The sequence below is a fragment of the Stigmatopora argus genome, chromosome 13 (genome assembly GCF_051989625.1).
Source record: "Stigmatopora argus isolate UIUO_Sarg chromosome 13, RoL_Sarg_1.0, whole genome shotgun sequence".
Classification (NCBI taxonomy): domain Eukaryota; kingdom Metazoa; phylum Chordata; class Actinopteri; order Syngnathiformes; family Syngnathidae; genus Stigmatopora; species Stigmatopora argus.
Window position 1 is genome coordinate 3,477,282 of NC_135399.1, and position 23,416 is coordinate 3,500,697.

Below are 23,416 nucleotides of genomic sequence, written 5' to 3' on the forward strand. Positions count from 1 at the left end.
ATTTAGCATGTTTCCTATTTTACTTCATTGCAGGCAAATATGATGCTAATAATGATGAGCAAAGCAAGTTTAAAAGTAAGGCCAATGCCTTTTCATTTTCCGATTGAGGGTCTGCAGGGCTTCAATGGCTCTGGTAAGGGCATTGAGGGCCAAGTTCACAAAGCTTCCTATCATACCACTCTTGCAAAGTGGCACGAAAAGTTCTTTTGCCAAGAGTTTCCTCTCAGGATCATTTGGCAAAATAGCTGAGCACCATTTTTAGTGCAGTAACAACTCCCAAACTGATACAATATTTAATGGACCATCGTGCCAATCCCATGAGGAGCACACGTGTCAGTGAGCAGCATGGGAAGTATTTATCATTACAAAGGAATAAAATAGATAAAAACTACTCCTTTTGTTAGCACACAAATTTGAGCTGTTTTTTTCCTTCTTTTTTAAGAAACTGAAGCAATATGTAAAGCTACAAGCACTGCCTATATCATTCAAGAGATAATGATATCATTATGGTGGGGGTGTGTGTCTTTTTCTTTCCTTCCTAATGATAATGATAGTGTTTGAAGCTTTAAGTAGCCATTGGACAACTTGACTGCAGGACTGGTGTACAGCTCAGGCCAGCATCTCCCCCTGCTGGCCGTTTGCGTTAAGTGCAAGGTGCTAGATTTGCTCTCATGTAAGAGCCGTTTTCACCTGATATCTTTTCAAGTCATGTTCATTCATTCATTCGTTTTCTTAACCGCTTTATCTTCATTAGGGTCGTGGGGGTGCTGGAGCCTATCCCAGCTGACTCCGGGCCAGAGGCAGGGGACACCCTGAATCGGTGGCCATCCGATCGCAGGGCACAAGGAGACGGACAAGAACAGACTAACTCCACATAAAGAGAACGGACTTAGGATCGAATCCTCAACAAAACTATGAGACCGACGCACTAACGACTAACCATTCGGCCGCCTGGCAGCGAAAGAGTAAATAACTTGACTGAAAGTAAATCTTTTGTTCCCATTTCAAGGATGTAATGGTGATGTGGTTAGCTTGTCAACGTTTGGCGATCCTCATTTTTCCAGGTACAAGAACATTCCTCTTGCATTCCAAAAATTTGTGAAGATTAAAAATTGTCCATTTATGTGAATATTTTACCACTATAGTATATAAATAAATTCAGCTGGGATAGAGTGCAGTACCCCATTAACCGAATGAGGAGTAACAGCTTTGAAAATGCACTGATGAATGAATGAAAAAAAGTTTTTGTGCTGTTCATTCAGTCTACATCCGTGCATTTTCTCGTAGCGCCTTCAATGTATCAATCCAACCCTCAAAAACTATTTTATAGCTATAAAACCTCTACTGCAGCTAGAGCTGTGACACATAAAAAATAATCAATAAATCAATGCACAAAAATGGGGTAAAATCCACTTCCTAGAAGCATTTCATGATTAAATACAAATACTGGTGCTTTTCACACATTAAAACCAGGCCAGGGGGACGATTTTCCCGGGAAAAGACAGCGATAAACGTCAATGGCGTACGGGCAAACATTGCCCGAAAATGGGGTAAAATCCAGCCGAAAACAGCATTTATTGATTAAATACAAATACTGGAGATTTTTAGACATCAGAACCGGGCCCGGAGTATCATTTCCACGGTAAAAAGACAGCGATGAACGTCGATACATCCATACGTGAAATGACAAAAAATGCACTAAAATTAGGTCAAATCCACTTCCTAGCAGCATTTATTGACTGAATACAAATACTGGAGCTTTTGAGACATTACAACCAGGCCAGGGGGGTGATTTCCTCGGGAAAAGACAGCGATGGACGTCAATGGCGAAATGGCAAAAATTAAACTGGGATAAAATCCACATCCTAGCAGCATTTAGTGATTAAATACAAACACTGGAGCTTAAATACAAACACTGGAGCTTTTCAGATATGAGAACCGGGCCCACAATTGAAATATTATTTAGGAATATAGCCATATTTTACTCACCAAAAATCCTTTTTAACTGTACACAATATCCATCCTCCTTTCTTTCTTCCTTCTTTCCTATCGCCATCGAAGCTAATGATGAAAGTCGAGCCTGTCCTGTCATATTTCTGGCATAGTCCGTTTTGAAAATGGCTTTAAATCAAAACAACAATATACTATTTGCTTGTGGAGCTAAGTTAGCGCACTGAAAGTGCCGCACACACCATTTTCCCGGCTGTAACAGGCTTGCTAGCTTCGGAGTTGACCGCCCTTTCTTAATGATGTCCATTTTTTAGACTGGTCGACAGTCAGCTGTAGGGCATACAGAGAAACAGATGACCATTCGCACTCACAACCATGCCACCAGCAGGAATCTAGCCCGCGCCTGCACGCACCGAAGTTAGGCAAGTGAACCACTTCCCCACCTGGCAGCTGCCATTAGCGTTATGTAGCATAATGCAAGGATATATTAGGTACTTCAGTAGATGCATGGCTTGTTCGTGCATGAATTCATAAATTGAATCCACATAAAAAAGAAATAGACACACAATAAAGTGTAAATGAATAATAGAATAAAAACAAGTTCAAATCAACAAGCTTAGATAAATTCAGTCTCTTGACTGTCATGGGAAAGGCCAGGCTCGTAAGCAGTAAGTAAAAGGTCATGGTGCCCACCTGATGGACCAGGACGCCCCTGTAGTATTCACACATACTTATCCACACTCACTCAATGAATAGAGTTGAAGTCCCATACAATGTGGTCTCTGCACCATTCCTTGCAGGACGGTTTCAGCATCAGCGTAGGCAGCGTGCTCATTAAAGTGACCTTTGTGTCTGAACCCATCATCAAGAACGGGAGCATTTTCTTTAGTGTTGCTCCATGGCAAGAGGGTGTAGCCCTTAACCAAACTACACAGGTTTCAATGAAAAACACATTTACTTAATTAGAAACTTAAGACAAATAAAATGTGAAGAAAATCTGAGTCGGACATCCTTAAAAGGTTTTTTTCTCTCTCTCAACATGTAACTGGACAAAGCATGTTTGACGGATGATGGAGCTGCTACAAGGTTTGGCTGAAATTAGATGTTTAAATTTTGTTTTATAATTACAGATAGACTATTGAATCACTTAAAAGCTTTATTTTGTTTCATCTACACTCTACCTTTCTAAAATAAAATCACTCAATATCAAAAAGTTGAAAATTATCATTAATTCATTCATTCATCTTCCATACCCACAACATATCCCCCCACAGAGAGTTTAGCCTGGACATGTCCATTGAGATGCAGAGTAAAATTATCAGCCTGCAATGCATTACACACAAAGTCAAGATAAAGGTTTGACAGATATTTTTACCTTCATTAATGTTATTGTTGGATTGGAAGAAACTGCTTTGCAAGTCTTTTGAATGCGACTCTTGTTAAAAAGAAATGTACAAGGGCAGGGTGCTCATAATATCGATCGCGATCTACCAGTCGATCGCCAAAGTACTATTGGTAGATCGCCTGAGAGTAAGATTTGATCCATTATGTTGAGTTCCGTCAGGCCTGAAGAATGTCTAATTTGTACCGCAACATCACAATGTGCCCAGCGCAATACTAATTTTTTTTAACATGCGATGTGTCTTTTAACAATCATTAGGCTCTCATCACGATCATAATTGTGACGCCGACAGCCTCGCCTACCATAAGCTTGTTAAATCGATCCTTTCATGTTGGACAGATAAAGATGCTTGCCAGATGATTCAATTTGGCCACCTTTGTTGATAATGAAAATGTCTAGGCTCTCTTTACACCAGTGAACTCAACCCACTCTGTCCCCATACACACACACACCTCCACCAATGCAGATTTTGAGAAACAACAGCAATGCTCTCACAGCACTGATGTGTTAATGCATAAGCACGCACAAACAAATATACAAACTAGAACTGCAAGCAGTGCTAAACAGGCCCAAGCATCCCCCACGCAAGCCGCAGCTCTGGCAAGTCAGACACGTGCCAAAACCTGAGCCTAGGCAGCTCGAAGCTATTGACTCACCAAATGACAAAGCTGTGTTAAAAAAAAACTGTATAAGGGAGGCCATTTTCAAAGATTAGAGGGGGCAAGGGAGCCCATTTTTAAAGATTAAGGGGCGCTGTTGAGCTAGTTTTTGTACAATGTTCCTGTTATGCATATGACATTTTTGTTGGAGAGCGGCCCGTTGGAGCGAGTGGTTAGCGCATCGGCCTCACAGCTCTGGGGTCCTGGGTTCAAAACCAGGTCACATCCACCTGTGTGGAGTTTGCATGTTCTCCCCGGCCCTGCGTGGGTTTTCTCTGGATACTTTGATTTCCTTCCACATTCCAAAGACATGCATGGTAGGCTGTTTGGACACTTTAAATTAAAGTGAATGGTTGTCCTTCTCTTTGTGCCCTGCGATCGGCTGGCCACCGATTCAGGGTGTCCGCCGCCTGTGGCCCGGAGTCAGCTGGGATGGATTCCAGCACGCCCCGCTAACCCTAGTGAGGATAAAGTGGTTCAGAAAATGAATGAATGACAAAAATTCCAAACGTGCGTGTGTGTGTGTGTGTATGTGTATGTGTATGCGTGTGTGCATGCGTGTGTGCATGCATGTGTGTGTGTGTCTCATCATTTTTCTTCAACCTACACAAGGGACTAAAAATGGAAATCAGCCCCCGGCTACAATCTTACACATTTACATATGTGTTCATTAAGATGAATATGAATATGTTCATTAAAATGTGCTGTGCCTTATTAAATAAATCAAACTCAAACTGCCTCAACACTCGTCTGGGATGTTATAAATGGATTTACCGTAATGCTTGGAGTGCGCGGGCGGCCTATTTTTAGGGTCTGCTTATTTGACCACGAGAATATGAACGTCCGCTGGGTTGACCCCAATAAGTAGGGTGTCGGTAAGAAATGAAATCAGTTAAGCGGTAAGGGGCATTTGTAAACACAAGGCGCACACCGACTGATTGGGTCCAGCGTCCATTTTAAAGAAAAAAATTATACTTTTAAGTGCGCCCTATAGGTGTGAAAATACGGTATACTTACATCGATATCTGTAAAAACACATCTATCTTAAAAAAAATAAAATACAAATTATTATTTGAAGCTCGGTTACCCGCGAGTCACTACTTTAGAGTCATGTGACAGCGACCCTGTTCCTCACAATCTGATGATGTAATACTAATGATATCATTAAAGCATATGTAATTTAAGTAATAAAGGCTTTAGTTTGGTCACCATAGGAGGCATCTTTACTCATTGAAGGCTGTGTTTAGAGATTATAAAGCTCACAGTTGGTAATGAAGGCTTATGTTATAAACCATCTACACACAAAATAGTAATTTGCATGTGCGGAAATGTTTACCTTAATACAGTAGGATGATAGATTTAATTTTCCTAACTTTTTAGACAGCAAGATTGAGTCAGACAACAGCTCAACAGAAACTAATGAAAAGTCTGATTCACCTTTCTCTGGGTTGGTGGATGGCATGAACAGAAAACTGAGGAACAAAAAGGGACTGGGTCTTTAGAGGCAAAAGAAAAATGATTATTCGAATAGTAACCACGCACAAGAATCCTCAAAATGCACAGATTATGTAAGTTATCCTGAAGCAAGCACTTCTATATCCCCTCAGGGTGTAATCAATAGACAAGAATTGGGTCATGTTGTAGATCAGTGTCCCATCTGATGAAAAAGTCATGCAATCTTCTCCACTTCAGGAGCTAATGCACCCATGTGCTGAAAATGACCTCAATCTACTAAGAGCATCAAGCCCACTAACATTAAAACGAGACAGCTCTTCTGGTTCCTCCGTTAGCTCAGTGTACTTGGACGGTGAAGTTCATGCTGCAATTAAGTCAGTCAGCGCAACCATCTTTGAGGGATTTGTTCATTACATTGAGTCCATACAATATGGACCACACGAGCCAAATGGAGTTGTATCACCGGCATCTTTTACTCAGGACTTGTTTCCTGAGGATAATGTGGAATTATTGATGTGCAAACTATCCCCAAATGAATACTGTAGAGAATGGTCCAACAATCTCATTTTGACCCCAGAAAGCTCAGGAAAAGGAGGCAGCTCTACCTCCACATGTTCAAGTAACAGCTTGGGTGCTAGAAAGTCATCCTGTAGCTCCATTAGTCAAGAATTAGATAGCGAGGCAGTCAAGCCAGAAGAAAAGGTAGTAAAGGAGCATTCAATGCGGTTGGACTCCCCTTATCAGGAAATAGATCATGTGCAGATTGATAACTACTCAGAGAAAAATCTATCCAAATCCTTCAGCCCATCGCCAAGAGTAGAGCAATGTGGAAAGACAATATCACCCTCTGAACTTTCGAAGATTGATTTGGATGGAAGGAAGCTATTGATTCCATCACCAGAAGAGGAGCAATATGGGGAGGGAGCCTTACACCATATCTCTGCTTCTCGGGATTTAAGACCTGTGAAGTTAAATAGTTATCTGGAAGAAGAGAGACAAACTAAATCATTGAGTTTGTTATCAACAAAGGATCAGCATGGAGAAACAACACCACCCTTAAACACTTATTTTCAGGGGTGTGATCCTCTAGATGTTGATAGTGATCTTGAGCAAGAGAAACTCTCTATTTCGCCAAAAGAGCATCAGTATAGGCAGACAACACAATCCTCAACATTTGGTTGTAAAAAGTCAGATACTGTAGAGTTTAATAGTGACCTGGATGATGAGAAACGAACAATATTAATTGTTTCTCAAAGAGATGAGCAATATCGGGATAAAACAACATCCGCTATTTCTTCTGGTCAGGGCCCTTATACACTGAATTTTGACAGTGATGTGGTTGTAGAAGAATCAAAATATTCGAGTCAAACAGCAAAAGATAAGCAACATTATGATTCACTGCCACACTCAACCTATCCTGGGCATGGCTCTTTTGTTGACAGTGATGTTGACAGTGATATTGACAGTGATGTTGATGATCAGAAAACAGCAAAATGCATCTGCCTTTTACCTATAAGTGAGCAAGACCGTGTTGCTAGACCACCTTCAACTTCTCCTGGTCAGGATCTTCTGGATATTGATAGTGATGTGGGTGAGCAGGAACCATTTATATCATTGAGTCCAACATCTAGAAATGGTGAATACATTGATGCAACACCCTCCCCCACCTCTCCTGGTAGAAGAATAACCCCATTCTTGAGCCTATCACCAAGAGATGAGCAATATAGTGATGTAACATTGCCCCTTGCCCCTACAGGTGAGGAACTTCTGGATTTTGAAAGTGATGTGGATGAACAGGAAATATGTAAACATTTGAGTCTAACACCTAGACACAACGAATACGCTGATGCAACATGGTCCTCTCCATCTCATATTAAAGGAGAAATATCAGAATCCTCAAGTTTTACACAGAGAGATGAGCAATATAGTGGTGCAACATTGCCCTCAGTCCCTACTGGTGAGGAACTTCTGGATTTTGAAAGTGATGTGGATGAACAGGAACCATCTAAAGCTTTGAGTCTCTCACCTGAAAACAATGAATACATTGATGCAACACCACGCTCTACCTCACTTACTAAAGGAAAAATATCAGAAGTTTTGAGTCTATCACCTATAGATGAGCAACATAATGATGCAACATCACCCTTTGCCCATACTGGTCAAGATTTTCTGGATTTTGAAAGTGATGTGGATGAAAATGAACCATCAAAAGCATTGAGTTTATCACATACAAGTGATCAACATTGTTATGCAACGAAATTCTATGCCTCGCCTGAGAATGGCTCTTTTGATGTTGACAGTGAGCTTGGTGCATCAAAACACTGCAAGTTATTACCTATGAGAGACCAATATAGTGACCATATGACTCCCTCTACTGGTCAGGATTGTTTGGATTTAAACAGTGATGTGTATGAAGGGAAAAAATCTAGATCATTGAGTCCATCATCTGGAGGTGAGCAATATGATACAACTGGGTACCCCCTCTCTGCACCTACTGGTCAGGATTCTCTATATCTTAAAAGCGATGTGAAAGAACAGAAACAATACCAATTATCGACTCTATCACCAAGAAGTTTGCAATACAGTAATGAAACATCCCCCTCTACCACTCCTGGGCAGCATTCTTTCGATGTTGATGATGTGGATAAAGAGAAACCATTAAATATTTTGAGTCTGTCATCTGGGGTTGATCATTATAGGGAAGCAACGCCACCCTCTTCCCCAACGAGTCAGGTGTTGGGATTCATGGAGCTTGCCTATGACATGAATGAAGAGGAACCGTCAGAATATTTTAGACAATCACCAAAAGAAGAACACTATAAGAATGTAAGAGAAGATCTAAACTCACCCTGTCAGCATAATTTGGATTTTTATAATGATGTGGTTGAAGATGAACCATCAAAATCCACAAGTCCAGCAGCAGAACAGAAAGGAAAAGGAAGTCCATCCTTGATTTCCATGCAAGAAGTAACTTTTATGGATCTTGATAACGACTTGGATGAAAGAAAAGATGAAAGAAAATCAGCAAAATCCTTTAGTATATCACCACTCAAGGAGCACAAAGTAGACAAAACCCCACCCCATTCAGATTTCATTGAAGTTAATGATGACCAATTATTTGAGGATATTGTTGGACCAAAATCCTTGAGCTCTTCACCATGGCAGGACAACAGTGGAGGATCATCTGAAGTATCGCTGGCTTTCCAAAAGGATTCAACACATGTATCCTCAGGACAGGATAGGTATTCTTCAGCGAGTTCCAATGATGACATGTCGTGTCATGAATTAGTTCAGTTAGGTGTTGATAATGGTGATGATAATGATGACCAAGGAGTCATACTAAGAGAAAAGGTGTCATCAAAATGCTCTATAAGATCTCCATATCTAGACCAGAATAGAGAAGTGTATACATGCCTTGAAGACCGCAACGATTCAACTCTAGAACTTAATAGTGATTCTCAATCATCTTTCTCTGGCCAAGTATATTTGGAGAAAAACAGTCAACAACTCATCACTGAGGCTACCAGCTTCTCCACTTCTGAAAGTTTTCACATAGACAATAATGGCATTGCTGAACAGCCACCCGAAGTGTCATCAAAGTCCCCGAGTCATTTACCACAAACACTTAAAATACCATTGTCGCAACTTCTGGAAATGTACTTCAATGACGCGATAAAAACCTGCTCCAGCACCTTATTTCAGGCCCTGCTTAATGAACTGGAAGAACGTGTGGAATTAATGAAAGTAAACAAAGTGTCCACACAAGGACAGGACACAACTCTATTAGAACAAGAACAGGATTCTCACATAAGACTTTCAGAATGCAAGAGTCGCCTTCAACAAACCACCAGAAAGATCATGGGTGAGTACTGCTCTATAAACATGTTTTGGCACTATATTTGAGGCTTTTATTAGATAAATTAATTAGTGATAAAAACAGAGGATGAATATGTCAAATGTTACAAATCTCCTAGGAGACCAGAGTGACACAATGTCATGTGTTGCAGAGGAAGAACCTGAAAGCTTCATGGCAGGCCTGTACAGTGCTTATCAGCCTGCAGAGACACTGGGTGACTTGACAGGCGTCTTGTCAAGACATCAAAGCTCCAAAGTCAAACCAAATGGATCTGAATCAGAGTATGAACACCCTGTTCAAGACCAGCGTTTTGAGGCTTCAAGATATGAGGACACAGAGGAGTTTACAGAGGCTCGGTCAAATATCAAAGAAAACACTAAAACTTCTCCACCAAAATGTTGTGCTTCTACCACTCCTGAATTGAGGAAGATGCAAAAGCAGATGATCTCAAAAGACCTGAAAAGAACTAAAGTTTCTAAAATGAAAAAAAAAGTGGTGTGTAATTCAACCTCAAGTCCTCTAGAACCTCAGGAATCCCTCCATTCCTCGGAAGTCTTGCCTCTAGACGCGCCACTCCCATATAGAAAGTGCATTGGACAGGTGAAAAACTTCTTTGCCGGTTTGAGGAGGCTCAAAGTTTGTCCAGAGAAAAGCATAAATACTAAAGAGGAGACAGAACCTCTGCCGTTGGTGCAGGAACAAAAGACTAACATTTCTTTGAGACTTGTGAAAATGATTTGTCATCGATGAAAAAAGTACATTTCTTTTATTTACTCAAGTTTAGTTTGTGCTTTATCAATTTTACGAATGGTCTCGTTACAATGATCGAGGCCAAATGATCTGATACTGGCAAGACTTGTATTGAAGTGTTAAGACGTGCCGAAAACCTGCCTGGCATGTGAATATAAGGAACAGTAACAAGCATAGCAATATAGAGTAAATGTTGGCTTTGTAGCCCTCAAGCTAAATAACATTAATTATTAACATTAATAATTGCTTACCTCGAACAGGAAGATTTAACCTCGTAGTTTTTAGTTTATTAATAGGAGATTCTCACAAGCACATGCAGATGAAAATAAAACTTCCTCATATGTGCGTACCTCTAAACTTAAATAAAAATAAAAATCCAAAATGGAAAAAACTAAATTGGATTTTTTTGCTGTTTTACCGGTAACCAAGTGGGTAGCTCATTATCCTCACAGTTCTGGGGTCGTCGGTTCGATCCCAGGTCTGTCCTCAATGCGTTGAGTTTGCATGTGAGTTTTGTCTGGGTACTCCGGTTTCCTCCCATATATCAAAAGCATGGAGCCCATCCCAGCTGACTCTGGGTACGAGGCGGGTGACACTGAATTGGTGGTCAGCCAATCACAGGGCATGGGAAGACAAACCATTCATGCTCACACTCATACCTAGGGACAATTTAGATTGTCCAACTAGCCTGGAATGTGGGAGGAAACCGGAGTACCTGGGGAAAATCCACGCAGGCCCGAGGAGAACATGCAAACTCCACACACTTGGACCATCCTGGATTTGAACCCAGGACCCCAGAACTGTGAGGCCGACACGCTAACCACTCATCCGCCGGGCCACCCCTGTGTTGTCCTCATAAAAATAAATAAATAAATGAAATGAATGAATTAATAAATTATTTAATTATATGAATACATTAATGAATGAATGGATGAATTAATAAATTATATAATTAAATGAATAACTGATGAGTAAATGAATAACTGAAGGAATGAATTAATAAATCATTTAATTAAATGAATTAATAAAACATGGATAAATAAATTGGTATAAAGTTCCTTGCAATTGGCTTCCTTGCAAGTGATAGCTTGCTCTTTTGCATAAGTCACAACACAAGCATTTTTTTAACTTCATCTGCTTGAATTGAGAAACTGATTGTGTAGAACTGCTGGAAGCGTTACGTTTGTGGTCGGAGGATTCCCAAAAACACCCATACAAGATGACTGGTTGGATGAAAAATAATTTATCTGAGACCCAAAACAGCCAGGTGCCTCGGAGGCTGTGTTGGTCTGTAGCGTGGCCAGTCCGGCCAAAGGCACAAAGCTCTACCTGTATGGTGCTGTTTCTGTAAGGGTTGACAGAAATACATGACCCTGCATGTTTATACACACTAATTAAATGATTGAATATTGTCCAAGAGTAATAAAAATAAATTATTAAGACTCAAAATAGGTCCATACTTTTTTAAATTGTGCAATAAAAATATTTTTTTAAGTTTTCTGGCAAAGGACATTTGACTTGGAAGTCAGTTGAGACTCATTGATTTAACGTGTGACTAGTTGGAATACAAAATTGAAATTGGTTTAAAATCCTGAATAAAACCTTTATAGGAATATTTTACCATTCGTCCACCCGGAGGCTGAATCACAATAACACGGCGCAGGTGAGCAAGAGAGAGTGCCTAAAATGAAACACAGACACATCTCTGGCTCCATTAATATCAGCTCTCGGGCACCTACTGAATGGTAAATATCTTACATTTATGCCTCTCGACTCTCTAAGCAAGTATAGCAATTGAAAAACTAACTTATTTGAAAATAATAAAACCGTTGGGTGTGGGTGTGGGAGGTAATCTTGCTCTCCATAACCTGTCAGGTTAGTATCTGCCAAAGGCAGGGTGGGAGTGACTTGGATATACGAGCTGTCCCCCAAAAAATAGACATTTCACAGGCCAATAATTTTGGCTGTTCTGTAAAGAACTGGTTTCCAGCCATTCTTATTCATAGACCTTCGGACAATTTAGTTTCATCAATGAATATAAAATACATGTTTTAGTAAAATAGGAGAAAACCTTTCCTTGATGGTAACTTTATTTTTGATAAGCCAAATGAGCAGCCATTCTTATTCATAGACCTTTGGACAATTTAGCTTCTTCAATGAATCTAAAATACGTACATGTTTGAGTAATGTTGGAGAAACCTTTCCTTGACAGTAACTTTATTTTCATATGCCAAATGAGCAGTAGCATACGCCTTAATGTAATATTGACTCACCGTGTTTTTAGGACTGTTAGTGTGTGTGCACATGTGAGTGAGTCAATCTGCACAAGTAAATTTAACACATTTTTTGACTTGAAGAACTAAAAGAAGTGTGAGCATTCATGGCTTCACTAGGACAAATCATCTTCTACATGTAAGCAAAGAAACCTTTTTTTGTGTAAAATAAGTTATAATTAGTTGTATAGTTATCATTAATCATTTGCACTATCATCAATAGTACAGCCATTTGAAGACAATGTTAGAATGAATTACTATTATCCATTAATGAAAAATGATGACTAAATCAAAATGTAAGCTCTTATACTTGAATGAAGGCTAAATGTGTGTATATCTGTGTGTGTTTGTTTAGCATGGTCACGCTTATAGTTGTCTTCTCAGCATTTATCATCCTCATCCTGTCCTTGACACTTTCAGGTAAAACTTTTAAGATTAACCAAGTCAGACAAAGTTTACTACATATGTTTATATACACGCAATACAATGTAATTACAATTCAAATCCATTGTGAAAACATAATTTTAGTTATACATATCTCTGAAATACATTTGAGCATTCGTGTTTTTTGTTGTTGTTTTTTTCATTCACTAATATATCAAAATGTTATCAGTGCTCTTTGAGAATTGGGGGATTGTGGTAGAGCTGAAGGGTTGACACAATATAATGAAATCAATGTCTACTTTTTGGTTTTAATATTTCTTTTTAAATAAAGGCCACATTTAAATGATGTACCTCCTAATATTTTACATTATTTCATCACCTGTGGAACAAGCAGTGATTTTTAAATTTACATTTAAAAGGACATTTTCCTTAACACAGCATAATACTTCTAAAGAAATTATTAATTAATACATTTATAATTTATTCAAATAATAATAATGTTAGCTAATTCTCAGGATTTATGCTTCTACACTTCGGTGTTCCACTGTGGCACTAAAGATTTGTAAATGTCGCAAAGTTTAGCACAACTCGTTGGTGACATCTGTTGTTTTTGATATATAGGCCTACTGGGAGCCATTCTAGCAATTTGCAATAAACTTTTTTTCTTCAGGACCTTTTCTGCACTTGGATTCATCCATTGTTTCCATTTACCCGTTCTCCGAAAAATACAAATTAAATGATACTTTAAATATTTATTTGAGATTCAATTTCTTTCATTACTTGGTGGGTTAAAAAACAAATTACGTTTTGGTTGCCACTCTACGGTAATCCTAGTATTTTAAACACTCTTCCTAAGGAAATGTAAATTTACTCAGAAACTTCATGTTAATGTTTTGTGTTGCTAAGCAATTTCTTGAATGAGGTCTTGATGATTTGATTCCCCACTCCATTTTCTGTTATTGTTAGTATTTATGTAATCCTGCGTTTAACAGGCTCAACACCAAAACTGCCCCCCAATGATGGGGTTTGTGTTTCCCAGTGATCCTTGGAGCTATGTTGTCTGGGGCCTTGTGCTTCTGGTAGGGTCACCCATGGGAAACTGGTCTGAGGTGAAGGACCAGACAAAGAAGACCTCTTATGATGAGAAAAAAACATTAAACAGTGTATTCCCTTGGCCACTCTAGAGGCAGGCCTGGAGTAGGGGCACAATGTCAAGCGCCTGGTGGCCGGGCCGGGCAGAACCCGAAGAGACGACATGGGTTCCCCTTCACACATAGGCTCACCACCTGTGAGAGGGGCCAAAAAGGTCGGGTACGTCGCCAGTTGGGCGGTAGCCAAAGGAGGTATCGCTGGCGGTCCGATCCCCAGCTGCAGAAACTGGATTTTGGGACGTGGAATGTCACCTCTCTGGTTGGGAAAGATCCTGAGCTAGCGCGTGAGGTTCAGAAATTCCATCTCGACATAGTCGAGCTCACCTCTACGCGAAGCTTGGGTACCGGTACCACTCCGCTTTTCCACTCTGGAGTTGCTCACGGTGAGAGGTGCGGAGCGAGTGTGGGCATACTTATTTCCCGGCTCAGTGCCTGTATGTTGGGGTTTACCTCGGTGGACGTCTTCGAGTGGGGGGGACAGGATCTGACTGTTGTTTGTGCGGATGCACCAGACAACAATTCAGAGTTGTCTGAGTTCTTGGAAGGGGTGCTGGAGAGTGCTTCTTCGGGGGACTCCCTCGTTCTGCTGGGGGACTTCAATGCTCACGTGGGCAATGACAGTGAGACCTGGAGGGAAGTGTTTGGGAAGAACGCCCCCCTGAGTGGAACCCGAGTGGTGTTCTATTGTTGGATCTCTCCACTTGTTGTGGATTGACAAATAATCAACACTATGTTCACGCATAGGGGTGTCCATATGTGCACTTGGCACTAGGAAAACCTAGGCCTCAGTTCGATTATCGACTTTGTGGTCATGTCATAGATCCTGCGGCTGCATGTCTTGGACACTCGGGTAAAGAAAGGGGCGGAGCTGTCAACCAATCACCACCTGGTGGTGAACTGGCTCCAATGGTGGTGCCAGATGCCCGTGTGGCCTGGGAGACCCAAACATTTCGTGAAGGTCTGCTGGGAGCGCCTGGCGGAGTCCCCTGTCAGAAGCAGTTTCAAATGGCTGCAAGGAAATTTTGGTCCAACATCCGACGTCTCAGGAGGGGAAAGCAGTGCCCCAACGATGTGCTCGTCTGGACCCGCTTGACCTGGGAAACATGGAAAGTGGGATGGGTGCGGAGGGCTGTCAGTATTTTGAGGTGCACAGTGCATGGGTTTATCACTCATTCAATTTCATATGTCGTAAAGGAGCGCGGGCTTGGTCCCAGACCCGCAAGGTGTGCTTGGACGGACGGCACAGCAATTTCTGCCTCCAGAGATGGGAAGAAGGGGGATTGGTATTCCAGGGAACATCTGACAGACTGTAAGAGGCATTGGGGTGAGAGTTGTGGGCGTATTCGATCCAGGGCAGCTGGTCGCTCCATGTGGTCGGCTGAGCATGGGTGGTGCAACGGAGTGTAACTTTCAGCTGATAGTTAGTCCGCTAACATTGTCCGTTTGTTTGAGGGTGATAACCAAAAGAAAGGTTCACCGTTCAGTGCTGAGCAGAAAGCAGACCAGACATGGGAGGTGAATTGGGGACCCCGGTCTGAGACAATGTCTGTAGGTATTCCGTGCAGACGGAACACATGCTGCTCGAGTAAGTCCGCAGTCTCACGGGCTGAAGGGAGCTTGCAGAGTGCGATGAAATGCACAGCCTTGGAAAATCGGTCAACTATAGTCAGAATGACTTTGTTGACCCGAGACGTAGGGAGGCCTGTGACGTGAAGTCAACAGCAATGTAGGATCAAGGGCGGCTAAGAAGTAGGCCAGAGCTTGGCTTGGTGGAAGATTTACTGCAGGCACAGACGTGGCAGGCTGATACAAATGAGCGTGAGACCTCCCTCATTGTTGGCCACCAGAAGCGTTGGCGCAGCACCGCCACCTTGGGTGACTCCTGGGTTGCAGAGCAGGTGTGAGGAGTGGGCCCATTCCAGTACCCTGTAGCGAACCGAGGTCAGGACATAAAGTTTCTTTTGTGTACCTGGGATCAGGCTCCGAATCTTGGGCACACAGGACTTCAGCCTCGAGGCCAGTCCACAGGAGGGTGCTAGGATGTTGGTGGATTCCTCCTTGGAAAACGTGGGATAGTGCATTGGTTTCCCGTTCATAGAACCTGGAACATAAGACACAATAAAATTAAATCTAAGAACTGCAGCTAAGGAACCTGGTCCACCTGGCTTGGCGAGGGTTCAGCCTCTGGGCTGACTTGATGTATTCTAGGTTCTTGTGCACCATGCACACTCACACCCACACCTAGGGGCAATTTAAGTGTCCAATCAGCCTACCATGCATGTTTTTGGAATGTGGGAGGAAACCAGACTACCCATGCAGGCCCGGGGAAAACATGCAAACTCTACACAGGAGGACGTGACCTGGATTTGAATCCAGGACCCAAGAGCTGTGAGGCCGACGCGCTAACCACTCGCTCCACCGGACCGCCCTGCAGTAATTATAACCATTGAAAAAAAATCGAGATATTTCGACATTAGAATCACTTTGGCCACCACAACATCCGAAACTTCTGGTAAGAAAAAATTAATTTCTGTCATTAAAAAGCATCAGTTTCTCATCAAGATAGACTTATTTCTTTTTTTCAAATTGAATAATTTGATATTTTACATTTACAAAGACAAGCATATTAGCTTCCTTATGATATTGACCATAATCATGTTCTTTTGATTCATACAGTATCTCAGAAATACCACAAACAATGATATTTCTTAAGATTTTTACCGCTAAAGTAACCCATTTGTACTCCTATTAAAACCATGAATATGGAGGTGAAAATGGTGAATCAGGGGGCGGCTTATGCATGAAAAAATGGAAAATTCAACCATTTTAAAGGCAATTTTAAAGGTGTGGCTTATATGCGAGAAAATACAGTAAATTGGGACTTGAGATCACTTAATGAGGCTTCTGCTGATTCTGACCAATGGAACGGGGACTTTGTGGATGTCAGTGCTGTGAGGGGGCGACAATACAACTATAGTCCCCAATAAAACGCGTATAGAAGTTTGCGAATCCCAAAAACCACTGTAGCCTCTTCCTTCCACCAGGCCTGGGCCATTGACTTGACCGTCGTCAACAAGAAACCTGAGAAAGGTGGTCTGCCGGACATGAAACTTCTCGGGCTTTACGTAAAGGCAGTTCTCCAGGAGGCATTGCAACACCTGGCGCACTTGCTGTTTTTGTTCCGTAAGAGTGCAAGAAAAATCTAAAATGTCGTCTAGATATACAAACATAACATACCTCGGAGGACATCATTTATGATGGCCTGGAACATCGCTGGTGCTTGCAGAGACCAAAAGGCAACACTAGGTACTCAAAATAGCGCAGTGGGTTGGTGAAAGCCATCTTCCATTCACTCCCCTCCCGAATGGAGTTATCAACATGCTGTCTGGGCTCTGTGTTCCCTGCATTTAGGTCCATCTCCCTTTTTCATGCCAGCTCGTCCGTACTTCGTGACAGATATTTGCTGGGTGAAAGCAGTAATAGGCAGTATTCATTTTAATTAAGCAACTTTAATATTGCACTCCTCAAGTATTTTTGCGGTGATATTTATGAGCTCACCCAGTACCCTTTTGCTGTAGCGTCATTGAAAGTTTCTTTTTTGTCTGTAAAGGTAAATTATCCCTGGTGCAGAGCCTCAACAGACTTCCTGTTGCCAATATTGGTAAAGACCATATACTCAGCTGCTTCTTGCCCCAAGACAGCGAGCAGAGTACACTTGAAAAGGTGTCTGTCACATGGAGGAAAAAATCACTGGCAGGAGTCGTTTACCGTTATGAAGATGGTGCCGAGAGCAACGGCGAGCAGGACTCACAGTTCAATGGCAGGGTGGAGATCTTTACTGATCTTGTGGTTAAAGGAAACGCTTCACTGCTGTTGCGGAGGGTCCGACTCCGCGATGCAGGCGAGTACACATGTTCGCTCAGCCACTCACGAGGCAGCGGGAACGTCAATATCAAGCTCAGGACAGCAGGTAGGAAAAGCTGACTGTCGAGTTGCACTGCTTGCTTTGATAATAAAAGAGCAAGAACCTGCAAATGCAAAATGACTGTTTTACCTTTTTCTTGTTGGTGTTGTGAACTCCAAACAAAAGCAAGAATGTAAATAACCAATTTCATAACAAAACAAAAAATATCGATTATTTTGACAATGATATGAAACTTGCTGAAATTACAGTCTTCCACGGTTTGATTCAAGAGCCTTTGGCCGATTTATTACATTATTTCATACACATTTAATATACCTGGTTACATTTTACCTAATGAAATTAAATGAAATCTGAAAGTTGTTGAAGATTTATTTGCAGAAAAAATCAGACATTGGAAAATAAACTATACTTGTTTTTGCCCTTATACTAATTAAATGAAGAGAAGAATAAGCAGTACAGAAGATTGATGAATCTATTGAAATAATATTCTTAATAATCTTGCAAAAAAATCTAAGAATAAAGTGAAAAAATAAAATGAATATGTGCATTTATTAAGCCACCTCATGGTGGAGACGCTCACTCGCCTGACTTCGCTGCGGGCAGGCGTGGGCTCGATTCCCACTAGTGGCAGTATGACTGGTTGTCTCTCTGCGTGTCCTACGGCTGACTAGCGACTAGTCTAGGGCGCTGTAATCTGTCTTTAAATCAGCAGGGATAGGCTCCGGCAACACCAACAACCCTTACGAGGATGCGCGGTATGGAAGATAATTGCAATGTATTTTAAAGCGGCCTGGTGGAGCGAGTGGTTAGCGTGTCAGCCTCACAGCTCTGGGGTCCTGGGTTCAAATCCAGGTCATGTCCATCTGTGTGGAGTTTGCATGTTCTCCCTGGGCCTGCGTGGGTTCCCTGGGGTACTCTGGTTTCCTCCCACATTCCAAAGATATGCATGGTAGGCTGATTGGACACTCTAAATTGCCCTAGGTATAGGCGTGAGTGTGCATGGTTGTCCGTCTCCTTGTGCCCTACGATTGGCTGGCCACCGATTCAGCCGGGATAGGCTCCAGCGCCCCCCGTGACCCCAATGAGGATAAAGCGGTTTAGAAAATGAGATGAGAGATGTATTTTAAGGTATATAAAAAAAGAACAATAGAATAAGACTCATTCATTTTCCGTAACGCTTATCCTATCCCAGCTAACTATGGGGACCAGTGCGGGAGAAACTCTGAATTGGTAGCCAGGCAAACACAGGGCAAGACCATTCACGCTCACACTCCTCATACATTGGGGCAATTTAAAGTGTTCAACCACCCTAAGATGCATGTTTTTGGGATGTGGGAGGAAACTGGAGTATTTCGTGAATACCCACCCAAGCCCAAGGATGTCATGTGAACTCCACAGAGGTTGGAACCAACTGGGGATTGAAACCTCCATCCCAGAACTATGAGGCTGTCATGCTAATGACTCACCCTCCAGTCCACCCAGAATAAAACTACAAAAATAAAATAAATACCTGTCTTCCTCAATTCATTAACTTTCCCAAAGTATCTTTCTTGGTATATTTTCCTCAGAACATTATCCCTATGTTATTATTACTCTATAACCAATTACATTACTAAGATAGGCCAATAAATACATGAACAACAGTATTTATTCAGTGAAGCAGTCTGTTAGGGTTAGTTGGGGTTTTGGTTAGTTTGTTTACTTTTCGCCTCGTGTGTCCCTCCGGGCTTCCCTTCCTCTCGCAACCAGCTGCGTGTACTTTGTTTTCAAACCTTGTCTGTCTATTCAAACCCTGTGTGTTTGTTAGTCATTGTCGGATCGTCTGCCTTGTTCGCTTCATGCCACGTTTCCTTTCCATGCTCCATGTTCTTCATTTCCCCTTGTCAGGTTTGATTTTGTTATTTATTGCTAAGTCTTTATTATTTTTTTGAATCCCCCCCTTCCTCAAGTATTAAAGTTTTGTTAGAACACTCGACGTCTTTGTCCCCGTGATTGCTTCCCTGCAATTGGGTACAACTACGACGCCACACTTACGTAACACAGTCAGTCCCTGGAATGTGTGTCCTCGATTTTCCAGTATGCACACATGTACGGATAAAGACATAATCCACCATCAAAATAACACATTCATATCTACATTTTTGTGGTGCCAAATAAAAACTGAGAGCGACTTTGAAGGCCTACTTTTGATTCATGTTGACACTGCTGTGTGGAATACTAGTTTACTTTCTACAGCACTTTAATGATGCCACCTGATTGATTGCGCAGCCTTGATCATTGGACTCGTGAGGGTTAATGTCCAAAGCAGAACATTTTGTGTAGTAAGACCTACCTACCTACCTAGCCACCTACCCATTCCAAAAGACTGTGTTATCTTCCATTATCAACATTACAAGCGACAGTACGTCGACCAATAAGATGAGTAGTATTGTCATTTTCATAATTTTTTTGCTCATTGGTCACAAAACAGGAGAAGCAGGGAATGCCTTTTCATGCATTTTCTCTTTTCTATTCACAAAACGGAAAAGTATTTTCAAGTTTAATGATAATTCACGACAAAACATACCTTGTAAGCGAAGTACGGGACGCATACTTGTTTCTGAATACGGGAGAATTACGTTTTTCAAGTTGGCAATCCTAAACACAGGTTAGGGATTCCCAAATGCACGCACAAATAAGAGGAAAGACAGTCTTCTGGTATTTTCACTATCAAGAAGAGAACGGCCGTTGAGGCAACCTCCCAACTCCGTTCTGACCTTACACGTCTTTTCTGTTGTTATATTAAATTCAAAGACCCTAGTTACAATGTGCGTCTCAACTCTAAAGGGGAAGGGTGGAAACACAAGTGAGACGTCTATGGGTCAAGACTCAAAACAGATGATGGTCTGGAAGTCTTGTGGAGTCTGTGGTGGACGCAGGTGCAGTTCCCAGATAAGATTCGCAGAACTGCAAGGCCTTCTGGATCCTTTTTGTTTAGGCTTCCAGTGGTAAAGTTTATTAGCAAAGGCAAAACTTTAGGATTACACTCCGTTATGGCTCCTCTTTGTTTAGACTAACTAAGGTTATCAGGAGCAAAGTATTTAGTTCGTTGCAAGCAAACACATAATGTGAAACTAATAATAATGTGTAAAGTAAGTGTAATAGTAAAGCAAAGCAAATTCTTCATTGCAAGGAAATATATAATAATGTGAAACTAATAATCCTGACAACAGCTATCATTTTTTGCAAAATACGACCACACGCAACATACCAATGCTCTATTGTGGCCAGGGCTGTGCCTTTACAGCTGCTTGCATTTAAAACTGGCTACTTATTTACTTCTTATTTTTTAATATTTTTAGGTGCTTGTGAACTACTGTTCGACACTCCCAATATCTAAGAAAAGCTACACCCCTCTGATTTCTGCAATTCAAAATAATTCAAAACACAGCAATGAATGTGAAAAATTGTGCCAGCAAAGGTGAGTATACCCCAAGTGAAAATCTTAAAAATTAGCCCAGAATCTGGACCAATTAGACATTTGCCTTCTCTGTGTGTCAGGTTCGCCATTAGACATTTGTTTGTAACAGGAGGACGGAACTAATTACGGACACAGTGGAAATCACCTGGTGTCAGGTTCGCCATTAGACATTCCCAAAGATCTAATAAAAATTGCAGAAATAAGAGGGGTGTACTCACTTTTTGTGAGATACTATGAGTCCAGTCGTTTCTGAACACAAATGAGCTGCTCAAGTATCATGAATAGTGTGAAAATGAGTGGAATTTGGAAATCGTGTATAACATTAGTGTATGGAGTGGAAATATTCCACAAATTAATTAACATTTGCACTCTTAAATTTTCTACTTGCATTCTAAAATGTTTGAGTTTGTCAGGAACACTGACACATTGTTTATTTTTACCTCCTGTAAGCCTTCACAGCCCCCACATTTACATTATCAAGCGGTGTCCTGACTGCTAATGCAAGCAGGTGGTTCCCCAGGCCCAACGCAACATGGCTAGATGCTGACGGCAACGTCCTCCCGGGGAATACGGACATTATAGAGGGCTCTCCAGGGATATTTCAAGTGATCAGCATACTGCAGTCAGTCAATACCAGTGACACATACACCTGCAGGATAAAGAACGACTTGGTGGCATCAAACTCAGAGGCCATTGTAACATCAGGTAAGTTTCCCAGTGAAACAACAAACATGTTGTATTTTGGACCACTGCATTTCAAAACCTTAACACATTTGAAGTTCATATTTTTCTTTTCCCAGGCTCTGTTGTTACCAAAGAAACATACTATACCTACAGCACTGCGCCAACCTTTCTCACGTCATATTTCAGAATAATAATGTGTGTGATTTGTGCTACATCTTTAACTTGATGCAACTTTCTTGTTTATGTGCATCCCAGCAGAAGGTATCTGGTATTTCTTCTGGTGTGTAAAAGTGGTGTGTGAAAATAAAAGCCACTGTTTCCAGCAAGTGTCTCCCTTTAGCGGGGGCATAATTTTATCAATGCCAGCATGATTTTAGCTGATGAATTTTGAGTGTGCCAGATTGCCCACCCTTCCTTGTGATGTCATTTAATACCCATTGTTCCATGGACCTGTTCAAGTTTACCTGGGGCTTCACTGTGCTGCCAGGGTGTGGCATCAGAGAAATCAAGGCCACTTACAGGACAAGATTGAGAACTGCTTCCAAGCAACTACAGGACTAGCGATACTACTTGCATACTGTTAGCTTCCTCTTGTTCCCCTGCTTTTCAACACGGATAGATTTTGTGTGTTTGTTATTCATTTTAAGAGATTAATACGTATATAATGTTCTTGTTTTTCTCACATCTTTCATACAAATTAAATCATTAAATCAAAATATGTAATTTCATTGATAATTTTTATATTAGCCTCTCAATTTTGTATCATCAATTGTTATCAGAAAGATCAAAAATCTTCAACAAAGCCAATCTTGAGGAAAAAATAACCATATCGATCACCGTCAATGGTCCCATATTGCAAATATTGCAATTGCCAACCACTAAGGGCCTGCACACCATAGTTTTGAAAGGGATCCTCCTTTCCACGCCCGTTCATTCGCGCTCACTCAGAGCGACCTGTTTCTCACACGCACACACACGCAAGGGTGGACACAAACATACAAGTTTCGTGAATAAGAATCTTATCTCACCAAGACGACAATCTCAGATCATTGCCCACAGACTCTACTAGAGTTTGAATGTTTGTGTAATTTGTGCAGAAATAAAATCTAGTTACCTTTTTTGGGGCACTAAGAGTCCCCTGGACGCCTCCCTCGGGAGGTGTTCCAGGCACGTCCCACACCGGGTGGGAGGCCACGTGGCTGACCTCGGACACGCTCGGGAGACTCCCGGAAGAGTTGGAATCTTCCCTGCTGAAGCTGCTGCCCCGGCGACCCGACTTCAGATAAAGCAGGAGAAGATGACATGAGATGAGAGATGAGACTTCCCTGCTTTAGAAGAAGGGACTGATGGTTACTTGAGTGTGAGAAACCAAGATCGTGGACTGTAGAAAAAAGCCTCTTAACTGAGTCTACTGAAAAAGAAGCACGTTGTCACGTGCTCAACAGAGAAGTTACCGATTGGACAAGG

General features: G+C 41.5%; 2 protein-coding genes across 5 annotated transcripts; one reads left to right on the forward strand and one right to left on the reverse strand.

Annotated features, from left to right (window-relative positions):
• The first annotated feature begins 450 nt into the window (after positions 1–450).
• On the forward strand, positions 451–22,665 carry vtcn1 (V-set domain containing T cell activation inhibitor 1). 3 transcript variants are annotated; one of them, XM_077617302.1, is made up of 5 exons: positions 451–673; positions 12,701–12,765; positions 17,491–17,850; positions 21,716–21,970; positions 22,066–22,665. In XM_077617302.1, the coding sequence occupies exons 2-5, from the start codon at positions 12,702–12,704 to the stop codon at positions 22,173–22,175; spliced, it is 789 nt and encodes a 262-aa protein (XP_077473428.1). In that variant the 5' UTR covers positions 451–673; position 12,701; the 3' UTR covers positions 22,176–22,665. The 3 variants fall into 3 exon arrangements, with proteins under 3 accessions (XP_077473428.1, XP_077473427.1, XP_077473426.1); XM_077617301.1 differs by lacking the exon at positions 451–673 and adding an exon at positions 858–1,064; XM_077617300.1 differs by lacking the exon at positions 451–673 and adding an exon at positions 12,309–12,484.
• On the reverse strand, positions 12,758–17,866 carry LOC144087033 (uncharacterized). 2 transcript variants are annotated; one of them, XM_077617304.1, is made up of 5 exons: positions 17,692–17,866; positions 17,439–17,607; positions 17,118–17,343; positions 15,850–15,981; positions 12,758–15,762 (listed from the first exon to the last, which is right to left on the reverse strand). In XM_077617304.1, exons 3-5 carry the CDS (start codon positions 17,149–17,151, stop codon positions 15,659–15,661), a joined length of 270 nt encoding a protein of 89 aa, XP_077473430.1. In that variant the 5' UTR covers positions 17,152–17,343; positions 17,439–17,607; positions 17,692–17,866; the 3' UTR covers positions 12,758–15,658. The 2 variants fall into 2 exon arrangements, with proteins under 2 accessions (XP_077473430.1, XP_077473429.1); XM_077617303.1 differs by having other exon boundaries at positions 12,758–15,981.
• Positions 22,666–23,416: the final 751 nt, after the last annotated feature.

What these genes read in the sequence shown, in the direction of transcription:
- vtcn1 (XM_077617300.1), top strand. Translation starts at nt 12,453, where the DNA reads ATGGCTTCACTAGGACAAATCATCTTCTACAT. An exon ending in GGACAAATCATCTTCTACAT is followed by an intron (nt 12,485 to 12,700) that starts GTAAGCAAAGAA and finishes GTGTTTGTTTAG; the next exon opens with CATGGTCACGCTTATAGTTG. An exon ending in TATCAAGCTCAGGACAGCAG is followed by an intron (nt 17,851 to 21,715) that starts GTAGGAAAAGCT and finishes ACCTCCTGTAAG; the next exon opens with CCTTCACAGCCCCCACATTT.
- LOC144087033 (XM_077617303.1), bottom strand. Translation starts at nt 17,151, where the DNA reads ATGTTCCAGGCCATCATAAATGATGTCCTCCGAG. An exon ending in CATAAATGATGTCCTCCGAG is followed by an intron (nt 15,982 to 17,117) that starts GTATGTTATGTT and finishes CTTATGTTCCAG; the next exon opens with GTTCTATGAACGGGAAACCA.